At 44.1% G+C, this 21,101-nt stretch overlaps 1 protein-coding gene across 1 annotated transcript in view; it reads left to right on the top strand.

Annotated features, from left to right (window-relative positions):
* The first annotated feature begins 2,531 nt into the window (after positions 1–2,531).
* The window catches only part of Bicdl1 (BICD family like cargo adaptor 1), a 98,132-nt gene continuing 79,562 nt past the window's right edge, over positions 2,532–21,101 (top strand). The window contains 2 exon segments of the mRNA XM_052755141.1: positions 2,532–3,060; positions 9,832–10,047. Coding sequence (XP_052611101.1) covers positions 2,587–3,060; positions 9,832–10,047 — 690 coding nt within the window. The 5' untranslated portion in view covers positions 2,532–2,586.

Raw genomic sequence — 21,101 nt, 5'->3', positions numbered from 1 at the left:
CTCCATTTGAGTCTCTATATAGATTAGGGAGAGATTTATCATTTTGTGCTTCAAACATGGCAAAGGGGAGCTTCATCTGCAAATCCGCCAGGACCTATAAATTCTGACCAAGGTTCCGTGTGGCAGGACATAATAAAATCTGCTGAAACAGTTCATTGCTCCATGAAACTGCGGCTAAGCCCCTATTTTAGCTCTAAAATTTGCTATGTCTTTTTACCAAAGCCAGCCCCTAGGCTCGAGACCTTTTGGGTTCTTGCCTTTGGTCTGAGAGTGTATTGGTATACAAGGTAATTGTTTAGGCTCTGTCTTTAATAAAGAACAAAACCCACGAGAAACGTTTCAACTTCTGGGTGTCCTAAAATTTCCATTTCACCGGGATGAAAAATGCCAAAGTATGACCTCACGAAAAACTAGGTTGTCGTTGAAGAGGAAAAGGGAACAATGAAGACCAGTTCTGGCTTCCGACGGAATTAAAAATAAGAGGCACACAGCATCACCAGGACGGTCAAAGAAAGAACTGACTGGCCGGCACCCTGTAGTCATCCTTTTTATCACTCCAGGAAGCAGACCCTGTGCACTGAGTCAACTCATTTTCTTCATCAGTCTCCACCTGTCTTCCTCAAGACAGGTCCTACGTTAAGAAAGAATCATGATTTACCGGGAATCCTGGAAAATCTGAGTTTCTTCCCATGTAGACAGGAAGAATGATAACACTTTATAAAATCCTTGTGAGATTAAAATAACGCATATAAAACAAAAAGATGGACATGGCACAGGGTTGTGATTACTGAGGAAAGTCTTTGTTTCGTATTCCCCATCTGTGAGCAGGTTTTTTTTTTTTTTTTTTCCGTTATTTATCCACAAAACCCTTTCTCGGCTGCTGGTGGGGGCATCGGATCCTTCATATCCCTGAGTCATCGGCATTAAGATGCTGGGTTCCCCAAGTCACTCCTGTTTCTCTAGGGCTCCCTCTCCCGACCGCTTAGCTCTTGTAGGGGGTCCAGATCGAAATTCCGGGACTGCCAATGGCTCACCGCTTGGCTACCTGACTCACAGAACGGTCCGCATCCTCCTCGGCTCACAGACCGACGAGGAGACCACGACACGACCCAGCCACACAGGGATGGGGACTGACACTCACGCCAGCCCCCGGGTGGAAGCGGAGGCCCGAAAAAGGGAGGTGCGCCCCGCCGAGCTGCATTGGAGGTGAGAGCGTGGGAGTCAGGAGACGTCCACACCCGGAGGCGAGCGCGCTGGGGGGGGCGTGGCCACACCCGGGGCGAGAACGAGGCTGGGGGCGTGGCCGAGTGCCCACTGCCAGGGTCGGAGTAGCGGTGGCGAGGAGCCACACCCTAAGGTGAGCGCGCAGGGGGCGTGGCCACACCCCGGGCGAGAACGAGGCTGGGGGGGCGTGGTCACACCTCGGGCGAGAACGAGGCTGGGGGCGTGGCCGAGTGCCCACTGCGAGGCTCCGGGTAGAGGTGGCGAAGAGCCACACCCCGAGGTGAGCGCGCAGGGGGCGTGGCCACACCTCTAGCTGGGTTACGGAGGCCGGGGTGGGTGTGGCCGTGCCCAAGGCGCGGCTCTGGGCCCTTTCGGGATGCGCCGGGCGTCCCCACGGGCGGCGCGCGCAGCCGCCCGGCGACGCGTGAGGCCACGTCGGGGTTAGGCCGGCGCCACCTGGGCGCGGCTGAGGAGAGCGCGGAGCTCCGCCTGCCCGGCGAATCCCGCGCGGGCGCGGCGAACAGGTGCCCGCGCGCGTCGGGCGCCGGCCGAGGGGCGGGGCGAGGGGCGTGGCCGGAAGCGCGGGGCGGGGCGGGGGGGGCCTCGGCCCGGTGAGCCCGAAGGGGCCGGGGAGGCAGGAAGGAACGCTCCCGGGGCTGCCGCGGCGCAAGATGTCGAGCCGCCGCCTCGGCTCCTGCCGCAGCGGCAGCAGCAGCAGCAGCAGCCGCCGCCGCCGCCGCTGTAGCCGAAGCCTCGGAGCCGGGGGACATGGAGGGCGGCTGCAGGGAGCGGTCGACGGCAGCAGCAGCAGCAGCAGCAGCGTCCACGAGCGTCGCAGCGACAGCGGAGCGCAGCTCGCCCCGTGAAGCGCTGGCCGGCCGGCGGCGGCGACGACGGCAGAAGCAGCAACAGCAACAGGGCGGCTGAAAACCGAGCCTCGGCGGCGACCCTCACCGCGGCCTCCCCTCCCGCTTCGTGCCCTCCCTCCCCCGCACTCTTCCCCTCCCACGGCCCACTCTTGCCCACCGCCCTCGTCCTCGTCCCCGGCGCGCGCCGGTAGCTGAGCCGCCCCCCCCCCGGGGGGCGGGGGCGCGTGCCGCCGCCGGCGCGGGGGAGGGGCCGCCCGCCCGCCTGCGCCCGCCCGCCCGCCCGCCCGCCGGAGCGCGCCGCGCCCAGGGCTCGCGGGGACCCGGGGGGCGCGTGCCGCGGCGCGAGGCGAAGCGCGGGGCGGCGCGGCGGGGCCCCTCCCCCTCCCCCTCCGTCCCCCCCCAACCCCTCCACCCCCCCCCCCCCCCCCCACCTCCCTGCAGCCTGGCGCGCGCCGGCCGGGCCGCACCGCTGCGGGCTCGGCGCGCGCGGGCCATGTCCGCCTTCTGCCTGGGCTTGGCCGGCCGAGCTTCAGCACCCGCCGAGCCGGACAGCGCCTGCTGCATGGAGCTGCCCGCCGGGGCCGGGGACGCAGTCCGGAGTCCCGCCGCCGCCGCCGCCTCCTCCACCGCCGCCGCCGCCGCCCTCGTCTCCTTCCCCGGGGGCCCCGGGGAACTGGAACTGGCCTTAGAGGAGGAGCTGGCGTTGCTGGCGGCCGGGGAGCGGCCGTCCGATCTCGGGGAGCATCCCCAGGCGGAGCCGGGGTCTCCGGCTGAGGGGCACGGACCGCTGTCGCCGCCGCTGCCGCCGCCGCCGCCTACCCAGGATCCCGAGCTGCTGTCGGTGATCCGACAGAAGGAGAAGGACCTGGTGCTGGCGGCCCGGCTAGGCAAGGCACTGCTCGAGAGGAACCAGGACATGAGCCGACAGTACGAGCAGATGCACAAGGAGCTGACCGACAAGCTGGAGGTGAGGACCTTCCGGCGGCTTGGGTGGGAAGCCCGGGTGCCTTCCTATTCCTGGGCAGTTTGCGGAATCACATGCCCTCCCCCCTTCCATGCTTAGCCTGTCTTGAAGAAAATCATCGAGAACGGGAGACAGGCTGGATAGTTTGAATGGTCATCAGAGCATTCACGGAACCCACCTGACTTTCCCACCCAGCTCAGCTGTGGGTCCGTGCACGTTTCCCACCGCTGTGGGCCGTTCTATATATGTACTGTACACGGCGTCTAAAATAGAGCTTACAGTATGACTAATTTATACAGCACTGAGCCGATATCTGCACACAGAAATGAGAGCATCGGGAAGCATTTAAAATATGCTTCAGGTGTTGGGAGAGACAGTTAATCTCTAATCAGGGTGTTAGCCTAAAGCTTTCCCGTTTGGGCATTAAGGCCTCTGGATGCCCTTGTCTTAACTTCCTGGCAGAGAGTTGTGGGAAACAAGTGTCCCTAAAGGAGCTTTATATAGCTTTCAAATACTTAGGGATTAGGGGACGTGGTTCCATTGCAGAAATCAGAGAGGCAGGGCTCAGCATGTGATTACTGGTAGTGTATTTAGTTTGGGCTTCAGTAGTTATCTGTATTTCAGTAGTAGTTTTCTGTGTCCCGAGTCTCAGCACCTGAGAGCCATGTTACTTTTAACTACTATTAAAAATACCCCTTTTTTCCCTGGGTTGGGGGGTGGAGGGTGGGGGCTGGCAAGATGGTTCAGTGGGTAAGGGCGTTTGTTTCAGTTGGATCCCCAGAACCCATATTGGGGAAAGGAAAACTTACCTAGCAACTGGCCTACACGCCCCCCCCCCAACCAATAAGTAGATTTTTAGAATACATTTTTTCAAAATATCAGTAATATTTCTGTTAATTCCATACAACAAAACCTAGAACTATGCTTATTGGTTGTTGTTGTTTGTTTGTTTGCTTTTAAGCAGAAAAGGGTCTTGACTGCAGTTCTAAAGAATGATTGCAGTTCTAAAACAGTAGATTTTCAAAATAAAAAGGAGAGGGGAATCCTGTTTGGCAGTGGAAAGAAACATCCTTTTCCGTCCCCAGCTCCAGCTGGTTCTTCTCATTCTTACGGCAGGAACAGTACAGATGTGAATAGGCCCCAAATCAACCCTTGTCAGGTTCCATCTCACTCCTGCTGTTTGAACGGTGAGAATGTGATCCAAGAAACACTTCTGTAATAAGACTGATGTGTGTCTGTAGTCCAGTGACCTATCCAAAGTCTAATCAGAGGAAAAAAGGAAACCAGTGAGTGTCCAGTGTTTCAGCCGGCCTGTGAACGAGGCCTGCCAGTTGATGGTCTCCTGAGATACGTCTTGAAAAGTTGTCTGTGAAACCTGGGCCTAGACTGCCAGAATGCAACAGAATTCTAGCTTAGTGAATTGAATTGTTTAATTTTCACTTGAAGTAGAGGTCTGGGAATAAAAGGCTGTCCTTTTTTTTTTCCTAAAGCGATTCAGTTACGTTCCACTGTAAAGGAGTACTGCCCCCAGAGATTTGTACTTGTGATTTGAGATTCCTTCAGCGAGGGACTTGATTGAAGAAACAGTAAACTTGAAAAGAGCATCCTATCAGTTTGATTAGTGATAGATTTCATCGAGTAGAGTTACACAAATCCTGGTTTCCATGTGGAGCTTTCTGTAAAAGGAAAAGGATTTCAAAATTCCACAGCAACAAAAAGATTCTGCTGTAAAAGGATAAATAAATGACCTTTGACATTTTGTAATTGACTCCGTGGGCAAGAATAAAATAGCTTAAACTATCATTTAAGATCTTCACTGTTCTGCAGTTCTGCTTGTGAATGCTAATGTTAAACTTACAATTCTGGAGGTTGGTTGCACAGTATTTTTATTACACTCAGCACTGCTAACTTGTACATGGTGAAAGTGGTTAAGATAGTAAATGATATGTCAGGTGCACTCTACTACAACTTAAAAACAAATACAAAAAATTAAAATTTATTTGTGCTGCTTCTATATACAGTTGAAAAATACCTTTTTTTTTTTTGAGATAGGGTCTCACTGTGTTACCCATGTTGGCCTTGAACTCGTGGACTTAAGAGATTCTCCTGCCTCAGTCCCCAACTAGCTGGACTATAGGTGTACACTGTATCTGACTCTAAGATTTTTTTTTCACGTGTACATTTGAAAATATATTCACTAGTTGCTTGTTAACTCATGAATAGTTATTTGACGATGTTGAGGATTGCACCACCACTGAGCTATACTTTCTGCCCTTGTTAATTCTTCCAGCGCTACAATTGACAGTGACATTTAATTTATTCGGATCTGTTTCATTGGATACCTACAAGTGAATTTTCCCCATAACGTATTCTTTTTAGATTTATCTGTTTTATTTTTATGTCTGTGAGTGTTTGCCTGCGTGTATGTATGTATGTGCGCCACGTGCACACCTGGTGCCCACAGAGGTCAGCTCTCCTGGAACAGGAGTTACAGGTGAGCCACCACGTGGTGGTTGGGAACCAAACCCAGGTTCTTTGCAAGAACAGTAAGTGCTCTTAACCTCAAAGCCATCTCTCCAGCACCCTCCTCCACCAGGCTAGTTTTTGAGCAATTGAGATTTTTATAATGTCTTTTTAGACAAAATACTCTCTCAAGTTTAACATAGCAGCTATATTTTTAATTAAACATTTGGGAGCAATAATACTAATCTTTTAAGAGGGATTTATTGTTTTCCAGGAACTGTCAGACACTGACATTAGACACTTTAGACATTAGACATTTTCTGACAAATTGGTTTGGAGGTTGAGCACGTGACGGGAGGATATGGCAGCATGTGTTCTAATTCCAGGAACTGTGAAGGCTGTTGACTTCTGAGTCCACATGGGCAACACAGTGGGGTCCTGGATCCAAAAATATAGTAATATTATTATTATTATTATTATAGCAGTGGTAGTGGTGGTGTTCTCAGGGACTGGTTTTATTTTGGTCTCATCAAAATTGTTACCTTTCTAACTTGAGAACGAACAAACCATCTTCAAGATCTTTTTTACCTACCATTCAGGAGTATATTTCTAGTTCTATATTCCACAACCAGGGTTTTACCTGGTTATTTCAAACATAAAAGCATTTGATTCTGTATGACTGTCTCTTTAAAGGCATATTAATGGTTTTTAATGGTTTAAAGGTTAACGTAGATGTTTATAGCTTGACTAGAATATATTTTATTGTTCAGATACTTAAAAATCTAATTGAAAGGCATTTTTTATTTTTTCTGTACCTGTAATTACTTCTTTTGATTTAAAAACATCCATCTAATCAGGTCCTTGTTTTTTCCCTGTAATAAGAACTAAAGCACTAACTTGCATTTATATACTTAGTTCTCTGCAGACCGTTGTACAGGCTTTCTTTTTCCCATTATGGCAGGGAGTAGATTGTCCATTCCTATAGAAGTGGTCTCTCTCTGGTATTTCTCTCATCCTAGCCTGATTCTCTTCGTTTGGTATTCTTTTTTTAAGTACGGGATGGAGGGAGATGGAAATGAGTCTCTGGGAGTCACTACTAGACTTGGAGAAGGGCCTGGGGGTCCTGATGTATGTTCAGTGCTTGCTGCCCAAGAGAACAGAGCTTTTCCCTGGTATTTTTCATGAGCAATGGCCAGGACTAAGGAGGATGGTGTCACTTTATTTTTGCAAAACATCTATTTCAACAAGTATCTATTTAGACTAGGAACACTAAATTTAGAAGTTGATTGATTTGTTCTTTTTTTCTTCTTAACGATTGGTTTTTATATTTAGAGAAAAATTGGAACGATAATAGAGTATCCGTATACCCCACATCCAGGCTCATCTTGTTACCAACATTTTATATTAACCTGTGCCATAATTAGTAAAGTACCCTAAATCTGTATCAAACGTCTTTTTTCTGCTCCAGGAATTCATATTACGTTAGTTTTTATGTCTCCGTAGGCCCATCTTAGACTTATCTTATTTTGATGGACCTGATAATTTTGTTGTTAATTTTGTTGATGGCCCTGATAATTATGTTGTTAATTTTCAAAGTACCATATAACCCTGGAAAACAAAAAAGCACAGTCTATATTTATTAACATTCTCCTAGACTTCACTGGTTAATTTTTTTAATTTTGATTTTTGTTTTATGTGGATTGATTGGTGTTTTGTTGACATATATGTCTGTGTGAGGGTGTCAAACCCTCTGGAGCTGGAGTTACAGACCGTTGTAAGCTGCCATGTGGGTGCTGGGACTTGAACCTGGGTCCTCCGGAAGAACAGTCAATGCTCTTAACCGCTGAGCTATCCAGCCCTTTTACTGGTTAATTTAATGCTTAAATGAAAATACAGTTCTAGGAGAAATTTCTTCAAATAGACCAAAGGCTAAATTCTGTACAAAATTTATCAAGGGTTGTGACACCTGAAATGGGGAGTTGGTTTCCTGTTAAAGAAATTTAAGGACAGATTAGTCAACACCACCTGTCTCAATTCCACTCTTCAAGTGGATTGGATTGTTTCAGTTGCTTAGATGGGCTGTTGACTAGCAGCTGTTTGCTGAATATTTTTAAGTCTCTCTGTTCTTTGAGAACACAAGCCTAATTTATCTGGCCTTCGGTAACACTGTGGTTACCGAGTTCCTGGTGTCGCCGTCTGCTCAGTTGTTTTCATGTTGAATAAAACTAACCATTACAGTTTCAGGTTTGAAGTTAGCTTCGATTTCTGCGTTCTGTCTTTGTGAAAGTTCTAGTGACTGAAACGTCCTCAGTTTGGAAAGTTTCGCGGTATCAGGATAGCCCAGGGCAAACCGTTTATGTGCTGGTCAGTAGAAGTGCCTCCCTTGGTATTGCCTCGCTCATGTGCTCCAAACTGAAAGTGTCGATTTAAACAGTATAAAGTTCTGTGACATTTCAGCCTGTATACTCGAGTGACTGTAACCAAATGAATGGGTCCCTTAATGTGGTCAGTGTGAAAGTTTTCGTGAACATTGCCTTTGCTGCTGTGCTCAGAATTTTAATTTTGGGTTGCTGTTTTTATCTTTGGCAAGTTCTCCTGAGTGCTCTCAAACATGATAAATTTTCATTTTGGGGGGAGTAAATCTGGCTTTTAGAAAACATTTACAAGTCACTCAGCGAAGTAAAGAATAAGATGACAAGGTGAAGTGGGATAATCTTGTAATTTAGGCCCACCTCAGATTTGACATAATGGGACTGACTGGTTTTCTTACATGACGGTTAGCTAGCACTTGAGGTTTCCAAAAGAAGCATTCCAAAACAAACAAACAAACAAACAAACAAACAACCGTTGAAAGGTAAGAACTTCAGTTAATAGTGTGTTTTCCCAGGAGATGAAGTAGCACTCTGAAGGAAGAGAGTCAAGAGTTCATTTGAGGGTGTCGAAAACCTCATTGCGGTCCTAACTGAGTCACAGCCTTGGGAAGTGGGATCCAAGGCAGTACTTTCTGCTTTTGAGACAGGATCTCACACTGTACCCTTGGCTGGCCTCAAGCTCATGGCAGTCCTTCTACGTCAGCTTTCGTAGTGCTGGGATTACAGGCATAAACCACCACGCACAGCTTAAATCAGTGTGTTTTGAATAGTTATACTAGAACTTTGCTGAGCTCACCAAAGGTTGAGTACTGTTACCTTAATTAGACTGAAGTAAAGGTTTGGCTATTGGACACACTGCTTTTCAAATATGAGAATATATTTGTCTCGAAATCTCTATTCTCTCACACAAGTGAAAAAGATACGCTTGTTTCCTTGAAGCCAATGGGCTCCTTTTTGATGGACTTGTTTCCTCAACCCATCTTTACTTTTCCTGTATACCAACTGTCACACACAATTTATTATTTTTATTATTGTCCTTCACTAGCATGTGTCTGTTTTGTCCATCACCAATGTCTCTAGGAAAGTTTCTGTGCCTTAGTAACCACACAAGAACAAATAGATAAGCCAGAAATAAACATTACTAATAATGCTTATTAATGATGCATGGTTTAAAGTAGGTCTGGCAGGGCTGCAGAGATGGTTCAGTGCTTAAGAGCACTGGCTTCTCTTCCTGAGGACCTGGGGTCAATTCCCAGCACCCGTATGGCAGCTTATAACTAAATGTAGATCCAGTTCCAGGGGATCCAACACTCTTCTCACCTCCAGCACCAGACACATGTGCACAGACATGTAATAGGCAACACACACATAAAATAAGGCCTGAAACCGAACTTGCCTTAGTATGATTGAAATGTAGTAGTATATTACATACATAGTGGCAAATATCTATTAAGCCGTGATTTGGAACACTAAATACATCAAGTAACTTAAGCACAGGTCAGCTCTTCCATTTTCCAGTACTGACCCTGAACTTGGCTGCTTGTAACCATCTAACGTTAAGCATAAAAAGATGGCTCCAAGAGAGGCCTCCTTTAGAAAATAATGACTGTTTTGGTTGTTGGGCTCACATTTAGTTGTTTAAATATATAGTTTAACCAAAAGATACTTGTTAAATTTCAAATGAATTCCCTAGTCTAGAACCTCATGCCCAGGGAGAACAAACAAAACATTGTTTCCAGGAGGAATGATGTGTGTGTGTGTGTGTGTGTGTGTGTGTGTGTGTGTGTGTCAAATTCCTTCTTGTTCTAGAAGAAAGTATTTTTGTAGCTGTGAATTAGACAACATGCCCTGTGGTAGAGTGTTTTGTTGTGCTCCCTGTCTGGAAAAGGGAAAAGGAAAAGGCTGTGGAGTTTTCAAGCTCCCCTTTTTCTCGTCCTAGCACTTAGAACAAGAGAAGCATGAACTGAGAAGACGCTTTGAGAACCGAGAAGGGGAGTGGGAAGGACGAGTGTCGGAGCTGGAGACCGACGTGAAGCAGCTGCAGGACGAGCTGGAGCGGCAGCAGGTCCATCTTCGGGAAGCAGACCGAGAAAAAACCCGAGCCGTCCAGGAGCTGTCAGAACAGAACCAGAGGCTGCTGGACCAGCTCAGCAGGGTGAGTCACAAGAATTTAAGTGTAAAATATTAAAAGTGGGAACCACTCACCTGTACTGGTAGGATATATGTGAAGGAGCCATTCTGATTTCTTTTCCCCCACGGAACTTGTTGGAGTTGGTTTTTCCTTCCACATGAGAGATTCAGGAACTGAACTCTGGCCTTTGCGTATGGAGCCCAGGTGGTGTCGGCAAGTAAAATAAAGGAGCCAAGAACCAGGCCCTTGATTAAACCATCTGCAAGACTTAGTTTCTTAGCTTGAGCATCCTCTCACTTCTAAAATAAAGGTGCTCGTATGTCTGGTGTTTGTTAGCGCTCTAAAGACCTATGATCTTTACCCAGGGAAAGTCCATCATCACTTGTAAAATTGCTAATTCATTAATTCAGTACTTAGAGGTGCTGTCTGTAATTGCACAGCTCAGGAAGATGAACATACATTAGGAAAGGAGGTCTATATTTAAGTTTTGTTTTATCTGCACATCAAGTAAAAATTCTTACACATTTATGGATAGGCTGGTGTCAGAAGTGTAATTAATTAAGGTCAAGACTAATCGTTGCAAAGAAGATGGGTGAGTTAAATGAGTAGAAATCTGATTTAAATATAGTACATTCCTTTTCAATAAATGTGAGAGTGGTCTGTAAATGCACTTACTAAGACCCCGGTTTACTATTTATTGCCACTCAACCCTTCCATATGTTAAAAGAAAAAATGTGGCCTCTTGTCCCATCCCTAGTCACTGCTGTTCTCTTGAGGCCCCTGTGCCACCTGTGTGGTCTGGGAGAAAAGCTAAAGGCAGCTGTGGTGAATTCCCAGGTTTTGCACTGAGGTGATAGTTGACAGTATGTGATGGTATTTGCTGATTACATCACAGTTGCTTGCTCTTCTTTGGGATTGTGAGACAGGTGAGTTCTCTTCTCACCTTCTAAAGAAGTGTGAGCTAATGCTATTAGTAGGGAGAGAGGAAGAAGAAAAAGAGATGATACCTGGTGTCTTGGAAAACAGCAAATCTGTGAAAGATGAGGATATGGTTGTAGGTGGAGCTCAGTAGCCTCCATAATTTCATGTAGAGAATCTATAACCGTTGGATTGGCTGGGAAACAAGAGTAGTACAGTCCAGAAGTCATTTCACAGAAGTCATTTCACAGCGCCGGCTCCAGCATTTCTGAATCAGTTCTGAACCCCTTTTTAGTAACTGGGAAGGGAGTCCCTACCCTTGTAACAATTTTATAAGTTTTTGAGTCTTTCATTCATTATTCATGAAAGATTGACCAGAGAAGCCTGGCCAGGTTGCTTTATTTGTTCAAAAATATTTAATATAATTCTGAGCAAGTGTTTTGAATGAAACTTACAGGATGAATGCCACAAAACAAAGCAAGTAAAGGGAAATTAGATTTTCTTGGGCCAAGTTCGTGTGGCAAATGCAGAGTCAACCCTGCTGCCCTGTGATCTGCTGGAAGATAGGTGACCAAGATGGAGAAAGTTAGAAAGCAGATGCTGACGTGACACAGAACCGACAGTTGACTCTGCTTGTTAACTGGATGAACTTGTTCATGCCTCAGTTTCCTTAACTTTAAAATGAACTTGAAATTTTGTGCTGCAGACACGCGCTGTTGAAATGAAAAGGAAAAAATGTGGGTTGTGGTGATCGCTCAGTGGTAGTGTTTGCCAAGCTTGCCAGAGAGACCCTGTGCTTACTCTCCAGTGCAGCGATTCTCAGCCTGTAGGTAGCAACCCCTTGGGGTCACCTAAGATCATCAGAAAACTCAGATATTTATATTACAATTCATAACGGTAGCAACAAAATAATGTTACGGTTGGGATTCAACATAACATGAGGAACTGTATTAAAGGGTTGCAGCGGTAGGAAGGTTGAGAACCGCTGCTGTAGTCAGAGGAGGGGGAGAAATGCAATGTGTTTCTATTGGCCAGCATCTGGAGGTGCAGATTGTTGTCTGATTTCACTGTAGAAAATCCTCAGGAAGTGCTTCTAGATATTTCCATTAGATCTAGATTCTTGTTATCCTCCCTGGCCTTGAATGTAGGCTCTAGTGGTTTTGTGGCTTCCCCGCCGCCTTTCCCCTTGTAAGCAGGACAAGTCCCTGAGGTTTCCAGCAGCAGCAAGTTTAGATTGCATTTTATTATTGTTTTATTAACTGGGTATTCAGGAGCCAGAGGAGCTAAGTACTTTGAAGGGAATTAAAATTCTCAGAGGGCAAGATAGCAGCCAGCAGAAGTGGTAGTGGCCATGCTTTTTTTTTTTTTCCAGTGTGTAATGAGGTTCGTTTGTTTGTTTGTTTTCCTGAGGCAGGGTTTCTCTATGTAGTCTCAGCTGCCTGAGATTCTCTCTATACGTCAGGCTGGCCTGGAACTCAGAGATCTATCTGCCTGCCTCTGCTTCCCCAGTGCTGGGGCTAAACACGCATACACCAACATGTCTCTTTATAACCATGTAATATATACTGTCAAAAATAGAGTCCAATACTTCTGTAATACGTTTGTTCAAGGTATTTTTACATGTATTTGCTTTGACTGGCATGGTCTTCAAGGTTGCACTTAGCAGTAGACAAAACAGCTATATTGAGATGTAATTCGTGCCCCATAAATGTTACTCTTTAAAGGTGTACAATTAGGTGGGTTTTTTTTTTTCTGCCTTTACAGAGTTATGCATCCATCACTTCTGTCTATTTAGAGAACATTTCACCTTCCCAAAAGAAGTGTTGTAGCCCCATTAGCAATCACCTTCGTTATAATTCAAAACCCCCATGTCTCAGCCCCTGGCAACTTTTAATCTACCCTGATGCCTGTGCTTTTCCTTGTTTTAGACTTTTCATGGCAATGAAATCCTACCATAAGTAGCCTTCTGTGTATGGCTTCTTTTACTTAGTGTTTACCAGATTCATCCATGACTTCACCCTGTGTTATGATTGGGAAATACCCTATTGTTTTATGTAGCAATTTGTTTATCCATTCACTAGTTGATGGACATTTGCTGTTTCTAGTCTTTGGTTAGTGTGAATAAAGTCCCCATGAACATTCACAGACAGGTTTTGTGTGTCCACAGATCTTTTTAGCTAAAATGGGATGCTGTGAGTGTATATATATCCCATGAGCTTCTGGATCCTCATTATGATGAGGAAAGGAATTGGTGGTGTTCTCATTTCACAGCTGGGAAAACTTCAGGAAAGAAAGATACATGACCTGATTAAGTTTCTTTCAATTCAAGACTGATTAGATTTTCTGTACCCTCCATTCCAGACTTCTAAGGCAGCAATAAAGATCACAGGCTTTGAAGCCAGACAGCCCTGGGGCCAAACACCAACTCTGGCATTTACTAGCTGGTTGAATGTAGGAAAGTTATTTTACCTTTAGTGTCCTCCTATATTATTATTAACCAGGTCATGTTATGATGATAAGTAGTAAATACATGGAAGGTTCAAATTGCAGTATCTAGTGTATGATAAATACTTGGTCAGTGGCGGCCATCATAATTGTCATGTTCTCATTACGTAGATGGGGTTTCTGCATCTGGTCAAACTTTGATGTCTCAATAGTGGAAGAATATGCAGTCTAAAAGTAAAAGTCATATATAATTTTATAAGTTCATTAGAGTTTTTCATTTTAATCCATAACTGAGCTGGTGAAGGTTGTTTTTCTTGAAATGCAAGGGTCTCCCTCTGTAACTCAGCTAGTTTTGATCTTGAGATCTTTCCTTCTCAGCCTCTCAAGAACTGGGATTCTAAGCATGTTCCATCATGATCTTGTTTTTGTTTTTGTTTTAATTTTACCATTTAAAATTAAAAGTGAGGTAGGAACTGGTTGTATTTTATTCTGTGATACCCTGTATATACTGGGTATTGCTTCATATGCTGGGCTTATCTTCTCCAGTTTATCTAGTCATTTGGACAAAGTGTTCCTCTAACTTCTCTCCTAGCTCCTGAGATTCTATCCTTATTCCCCGCCCCCATTTTTTTTCTTAACTCAGGCTGACATGTTTGAGAAAAGCATAAATTTGCTTTTTAATTTTGAAAGTAATACCACAGCAGTGATTCTCAACCTGTGGGTCTAGACCCCTTTAGGGGCCAATGATCCTTTTACAGGGGTTACCTGAGACCATCGGGAAACACAGCTATTTACATGACTATTCATAATAGTAGCAAAATTATATATATGAAATAGGAATGAACATTACATATATGAAATAGGAATGAACATAATTTTATGGTTGGGGTCACCACACCATGAAGAGCTGTATTAAAGGGTCGCAGCAGGAGAAGGATGAGGACCACTCATTTTAATAGGACCTGGGAGACACTCTCTCATCATAACTATCGACAGCAGAAAGGGTACAGTGGGACTTACCTTTCAGGAGAGCAGAGAGACACAGGCAGTGCAATATCTTAAAATGTTCAAGTGGGGATTGTTGGGAATCCTGATACATAATGTCCAGCTTCTAGAGAGTCTCTCCCAGATGGCAACAGCAGAGGCATGAGTCGTAAGATGATTGGTCACTGACTTAATTTACCATATCTGGACACTGTTGAGGCACCATGGTATGTATGTTCCTAAAGCTCACTTACCAACTGAAAGCAGAGCAGTGATTTAAAGGATGTGGAAACAGCCTTGTTCCTAATAACAGTAACAGTAACAGCAGGCTCCTGTTAAGCCTTCTCAGTCTTCAGAAGCAGTTGGAGTAAGATATTGTTTTCAAAATGAATCTCAGTTGTGTTAGAAACTTCAGTCAGAGGTAAAACAAGGCATTTTCACACTTTATATTAGTAAAACACTGCTCACACGCTATTTGAAACATGAGGGACAGGCTTGAGCACCTATTGACCAAAGAATGGAGAAACCAATTGATTCCTTCTGGAGATAGAGATGTAAAATTGCTTAGGGGATTCTGAGCTTTTCCTTCCTCAAAATGCACAGCTCTAGAGTTTGGAGAAACTGAGTAGGTCATCATTTTATACATTTGCCTGTAGTTTTATACATGATATATTAGTTACATCATTCTCTTTCCTTCTCTTATGTGTACCACCAACCTTAGAACGGTATGCTTGGTTCTAGGCCCTCTTTACTTATGGGTCCCCCCAGGACTTCAGTTCTCTATAGGACTCAATTATATGATGTTAGTGACTCTTTGGATGGAATTATGATAGAGATTTTTGCTTTGTCTATGTAAAAGCTTAACAAAATATTACAAGGATACAGAAAATTGCAGAGAAAAGTACAAATCCAGCATTTAAAAAATAACATTTTGAAGTCAGATGGGGTGGCACATGCCTATAATATCAGGGCTTGGAAGGCTGAGGCCAGCCTTGGACTATATAGCAAAACCTCTTTTACCTTCTACCCGCCCAAATTGTAACGCTTTGTTCTACTTAGTTGAGATTTGCTTATGGGTATGTGTATATATGTTTATTTTGCAGTGCTGGGGTCCAGGGCTTCTTACATACTGTGCTTGTTTTTGTTTTGGGTTTTTTTGGTTTTTGTTTTTGTTTTTTTCTCCGAGACAGGGTTTCTCTGTGTAGTGTTGCGCCTTTCCTGGAACTCGCTTTGTAGACCAGGCTAGCCTCAAAACACAAGAGATCAGCCTGCCTTTGCCTCGAGTGCTGGGATTAAAGGTGTGAGCGACCAACGCCCAGCTCTGTGCTTGTTTTAAATACAAAGAAAACATTTTTTATTTTTCTATCAAAGAAGTTTTTTATTTTTTTTTATTTTTTATTTTTTATGGGTTAAGATACCATTTTTACCTTTGTATCTTTCACTGCTGTCTACATCTTTAGAATCGGCTTTCTCATTCATATTTTTGTACTTATACATACATGGATGTTTATATATATTCATATGTTATGTGTACATACATCATCATTTGTCTACATAGACATTCATTAACAGTGCATAATTTTCTATATTTTAGATATTTGAATAATGTAAAATGATTTGCAACTCCTCGTCTGGGTTCAATACTATGTTTTTGGATTTTATAGAAGTTGATAAATTTAGCCTTAGTTCATTTATATTAAATGTTATTTAGTATCCCATTACACAGATAAACTACTATGTATTTTATTGGTGAACATTTAACTTCTAGTTTTTCCACTATTACAAATTTTCTGTGATGAATATTTCTGCACCTTTTCTTCTTATACACATATATTTTAATTTCTCTGTTGATAAACCTGTAACAGGAATTACTGCATCTGAATGTAAACCCTTCTTCAGCTTTATTTAATATTGACAAATTCTTGAAAGCCTTGTTACAGATTTGCATGCTTAATCAGCAGTGTGTAGGAGTCAGTGTATGTGGGTCTCATCTTTCTTTACCTGAGTCTTCATTATTATCAGATTTTAAGTATTCTTACCAATCCCTTGTATGTAAAAGGAAATTTTACTGTTTTAATTTACATTTCATGAATTACTTGTGAGGTTGAGCATCTTTTATCTGTGTTTATTTTGAAGTATGTGTTTGCTTTCCTCACATACTTTATTGGCAATACGAGAGGTTTTTTGTTTGTTTGTTTTAACTCTTGATGATCTTACAGTTTCATTTTATTTATTTAAGGGGTCTCATACTAAAAAGTATGTAGGCTTTTTAAAAAGATTTTACTTTATTTTAATTTGTGTGTCTGTGTGTGGGTGTGTGCATGGGAGTGCCTGCCTGCCTGCCTATGGCGGGAGGGTGAGGAATCCCTGAGGAGATGGAGTTACAGGTGAGTGTTAGCTGCCCAAGGTGGGTGCTGCCTGTTGAGCTCCTGTCCTCTGGAACAGCAGGCTCTGCGTTCAACCCTTGAGCCGTCTATCCAGCCCCAGTGTATAAGATAACAAATATGAATATGTTTGTCTTTTCCTAAATGGTTTTTCTTTTGTTTTGATTAATCCTCTAGAACATATAGCTTCCCTTTCCATATTCTAATTAGAAAAACATAATTTTTTAATGTTTGAATATTTAATCTACCTGGAATTAATTTTTTTGTATGATATGAGATAGAAACCTAATTTTATATATATATATATATATATATATGTAATTATACACACACACACACACACACACACATACACACGTGTGTGTGGGGGTGTGTGTGTGATAATTTGTTTGTGATCTAACAGATAAAGCTTGCCTGAAGATCAGAGTGCAGAGCTAAGCCACTACTTAGCCACAGAGGCCAGGCAGTGGTGGCGCACATGACTTTAATCCCAGCACTAGGAAGGTGTAGACAGGAAGGGATATGGCTGGGCGGAGAGAGGAATAGAAGGTGGGAGGACAGGAGCATTGCATTCTGCCTGAGGATTTGTGGAGACAGGATCTTGCCTCTTTCAGGCTGAGGAGTGGGCAAGGTAAGAGGTGGTGGCTGTGGCTTGTTCTTTTGCCTCTGATCAGTCAGCTTTTACCCAGATATCTGGCTCCAGGTTTTAATTAGTAAGACCAACAGAATTTGCGCTATGTTTTGGTTTTTCAAAATTGTATTTTTTTGTGTAATAGCTCTGGCTGTCCTGGAACTTGCTCTGTAGACCAGGCTGACTTCGAGCTCACAGAGATCTGCCTGCTCTGCCTCCAAAGGCATGCACCACCTCCGCCCGGTTCCTAATATATTTTTTACATGGGTTATATCAGCACTGTTTCCTGCCTGATTTATAGTTGTATATGGGTTTTCTGATTAAAAAAAACAACAGTATTTACTTTTTATTGAAAGGCCAAGATAACTTAAAATTTTTCATTTTCTTTTCATTTTGCCTGTTAAAAACTAAAAACATAAAATGGGCGAGGGTTTTTTTTTTGTTTTTATTAAGACAGGATCTTTCTGTGTAGATCAGGCTTGTCTTGAACTCACAGAGATCCACTTGCTTCTGCCTCCAGAGGAGTGTTGACATTCAAGGTGTGTGCCACCATACCCAACTTCTTAAAATTTTAGACGTTTATAGAAAATGTATTTGTTTGCTGAGGCTGTCATAGCAACATACCATAGACTCACTGGTTCCCAGGTCTGGAAGCTGGAAGTCCACAGTCAGGGTGTAGCCTGGGTCAGTTCCGTCTAACCAGTGGGTCTGTTTTGGTCCTGTCTCCTTGGCTGATAGATTCTGCCTTCCTGTGCCTCTGTGCATTTGTCTTCCCTCTGTCTCTGTTTTCTTTTTGTTGTTTTGTTTTAGAGACAAGGTCTCACTGTTTAACACTAGCTGTCATGTGGAACTTACCCTGTGGACCAGGCTGGCCTTGAACTTGCAGAGATCAGCTTCTGCCTCCCAAGTGCTGGGTTTAAAGGCAGCATTTATCACTGTGTCCAGCTTATCTCTGTGTTGCACGAGTCCTAAATTGGTCTTAGAATGAAAACCTGGAGCCAGATATTAGGGTAAATGCTGAAAGATCAGAGAGACAAAGGAACAAGCCACTAAAGAAAATTCTCACCACTACTGAGTCCTCAGGCCAAATGGAAGGTGAGATCCTGTCTCCATGAATCCTCTGACTGAAAGCCTCTGAGTCCTTAGCTGAAAGGGCTTTAGTTTCTGTCTCCCCACACCTTATATGCCTTTCTCCACCCAGCCATTTCACTTCCTTCCTAGTGCTGGGATTAATGGCGCCTGTGCTTCACAAATACTGGTAGCAAAGGCATGAGATCTCAAGTGCTAAGATTAAAGGCGTGTGACTCTCAAATTCTGGAATTAATGGTGTGTGCCACCACTGTCTGGCTCTGTTTATCTCCTAGACTGAGTCAATCTCATGTAGTCCAGGATGACTTTGAACTCACAGAGATCCAGACGGATCTCTGCCTCCTGAGTGCTAGGATTAAAGGTGTGTGCCACTGCTGCCTGACCTCTATTGTTTAATCTGGCTCTGTCATCTGATCCTCAGCAAGCTTTATTTGATACACAGTATATCACCACATCTCTGTTTTGAGATCTACTTTCCTTATATAAGACTACCAGTTATATTGACTTAGGACCCTTCCTAAGGATCTCATTTTAATTGATTTATATTTATAATGGGAGCTGGAGAGGTGGCTCAGGGTTAAGAGCACTTGCTGCTTGTGCACAGGACCCAGGTTTGATTCTTGGCACTCAGATGGCACCTCACAACCACTTGCAACTCCAGTTGCAAGGGATCTGATGCTCTCCTGTGGCCTCCACCAGTACTGGACATGTAAAGGGTGCACAGTCATACAGTCATGTGAAGACTTTTTCTCCAAATAAGTTCACATTCTGAGGAAATGCCATTTGGACTTTAAAAGAGGACACAATCCAACCCATAATAAAAACACTTTAGTGTACTTTGGTTTTGTTTTTGCACAAAACACATAACACACCTTTTGGATCCTGGTTGGCGCTGTCTGAGGGAGATATTCATGGTAATGCCACTTTCCTGGAGGGTTCTATACTCTTCATAACACATTTGTACACTAAATACTCATACCTCTAAGGAACATAGTGGCCAGTGGAGAGACACCTAGAATGCTTAATTTTATTCCTTGGGAAAGTTCCAAGCCCATCAATCTCATTTTTCTCCCCTGAGGACTTACAGGTATTTTTTGAGCAAGGCTCTGGGAATACAGTGGAAATGTTTAATATTGAAGTCAGCAGGAAGAGTTACAAATAACCAACTGTGGTGGTACACTGTGTACCCTAATAAATTTGCCTGAAGATCAGAGAACAGAACAAGCCACTAGATTAAACATAGAAGCCAGGCAATGATGGCACACACTTTTAATCCTAGCACTCAAGGAGGCAGAGATCCGTCTGGATCTCTGTGAGTTCAAAGCCACCCTGGCTACATAAGATTGTCTCAGTCTAGCAGAGAAACAGAGCCAGATGGTGGCACACACCTTTTTTTTTTTTTTTTTTTTTTTTTTTTTGGTTTTTCGAGACAGGGTTTCTCTGTGTAGCTTTGCGCCTTTCCTGGATCTCGCGCTGTAGACCAGGCTGGCCTCGAACTCACAGAGATCCGCCTGCCTCTGCCTCCCGAGTGCTGGGAGTAAAGGCGTGTGCCACCACCGCCCAGCGTGGCACACACCTTTAATCCCAATACTTGGGAATCACACGCCTTTACTCCCAGCACTAAGAAAGTTGAGACAGGAAATAATATGGGTGGGTGGAGAAAGGAATATAAGGCATGAGGAGACAGGAACTAAAGGCTCTTTTTTAGCTGAGGCCTTTCAGGTGAGGACTCAGAGACTTTCAGTCTGAGGATTTGTGGAAACAGGATCGGCTGAGGAGTTGTCAAGGTGAGGTTGGCTGTGGCTTGCTCTGCTTCTCTGATCTTTGAGCTTTTACCCCAATATCTGGCTCAGAATTTTTTTTTTATTGTAAGACCATTTAGAAATTGGAACAACACTAAACCCATCTGTAGTCTGGCAGGTGGGAAGGATGATTTGTGGTCCTGACCAGGGAGGTGCAGCTGCTTTAGAATGAGTGGGCAGCGAAAACTGTTGGTGATGACATCTGAGACCACATAGGAAGAGTGAGGCAGCAACTATGGAAGAGCTGCAGGAATGTGTTCTTGGATGGATAGTTAGGTTGTAAACAGAGCAGCTCTGTTTCCTTTGCCTTTGTAAACAAGTCTCTATCAGGAAGGGAAGTCAATAAAAGGTTGTTGGTTGCTTTTAAATATTTTAAAATAGTCGGGTGGTGGTGGCACCCTCCTTTAATCCCAGCACTTGGGAGGCAGAGGCTAATGGATCTCTGAATTTGAGGCCAGCCTGCTCTTCAGAGCGAGTTCCAGGACAGCCAGGGCTACACAGAGAAGCCCTGTCTTGAAAAACAAAAAACAAAACAAAATTAAAATAATTATAAATAACATATTTAGAATTACACCCTTCTGAAGACTAACTAACGCCAGTGCATAGACTGTAATATGAACCATTTCATATTCACACTTAGTATATATTGTTTGAAAACCAGTGGCCAAAGAACCATGGAGCGAATTCTTGGGCAGGTAAGCTGTAAAAGATAATGGTGACATGGTTGCTTGAAAAGGTAGTGCAGTCTTCGTGGGTACTCCAGAAATTGTCACAAAACTGAACCTGCCCGTGATCTGAGATGAGTGATGAACCTCTGTGTGGATG

The sequence above is a fragment of the Peromyscus californicus genome, unplaced genomic scaffold (genome assembly GCF_007827085.1).
Source record: "Peromyscus californicus insignis strain IS unplaced genomic scaffold, ASM782708v3 Scaffold_2__1_contigs__length_46816999, whole genome shotgun sequence".
Lineage (NCBI taxonomy): Eukaryota > Metazoa > Chordata > Mammalia > Rodentia > Cricetidae > Peromyscus > Peromyscus californicus.
Note: the sequence above shows the minus strand (reverse complement) of the source record. Positions and strands in the feature narration are given on the sequence as shown.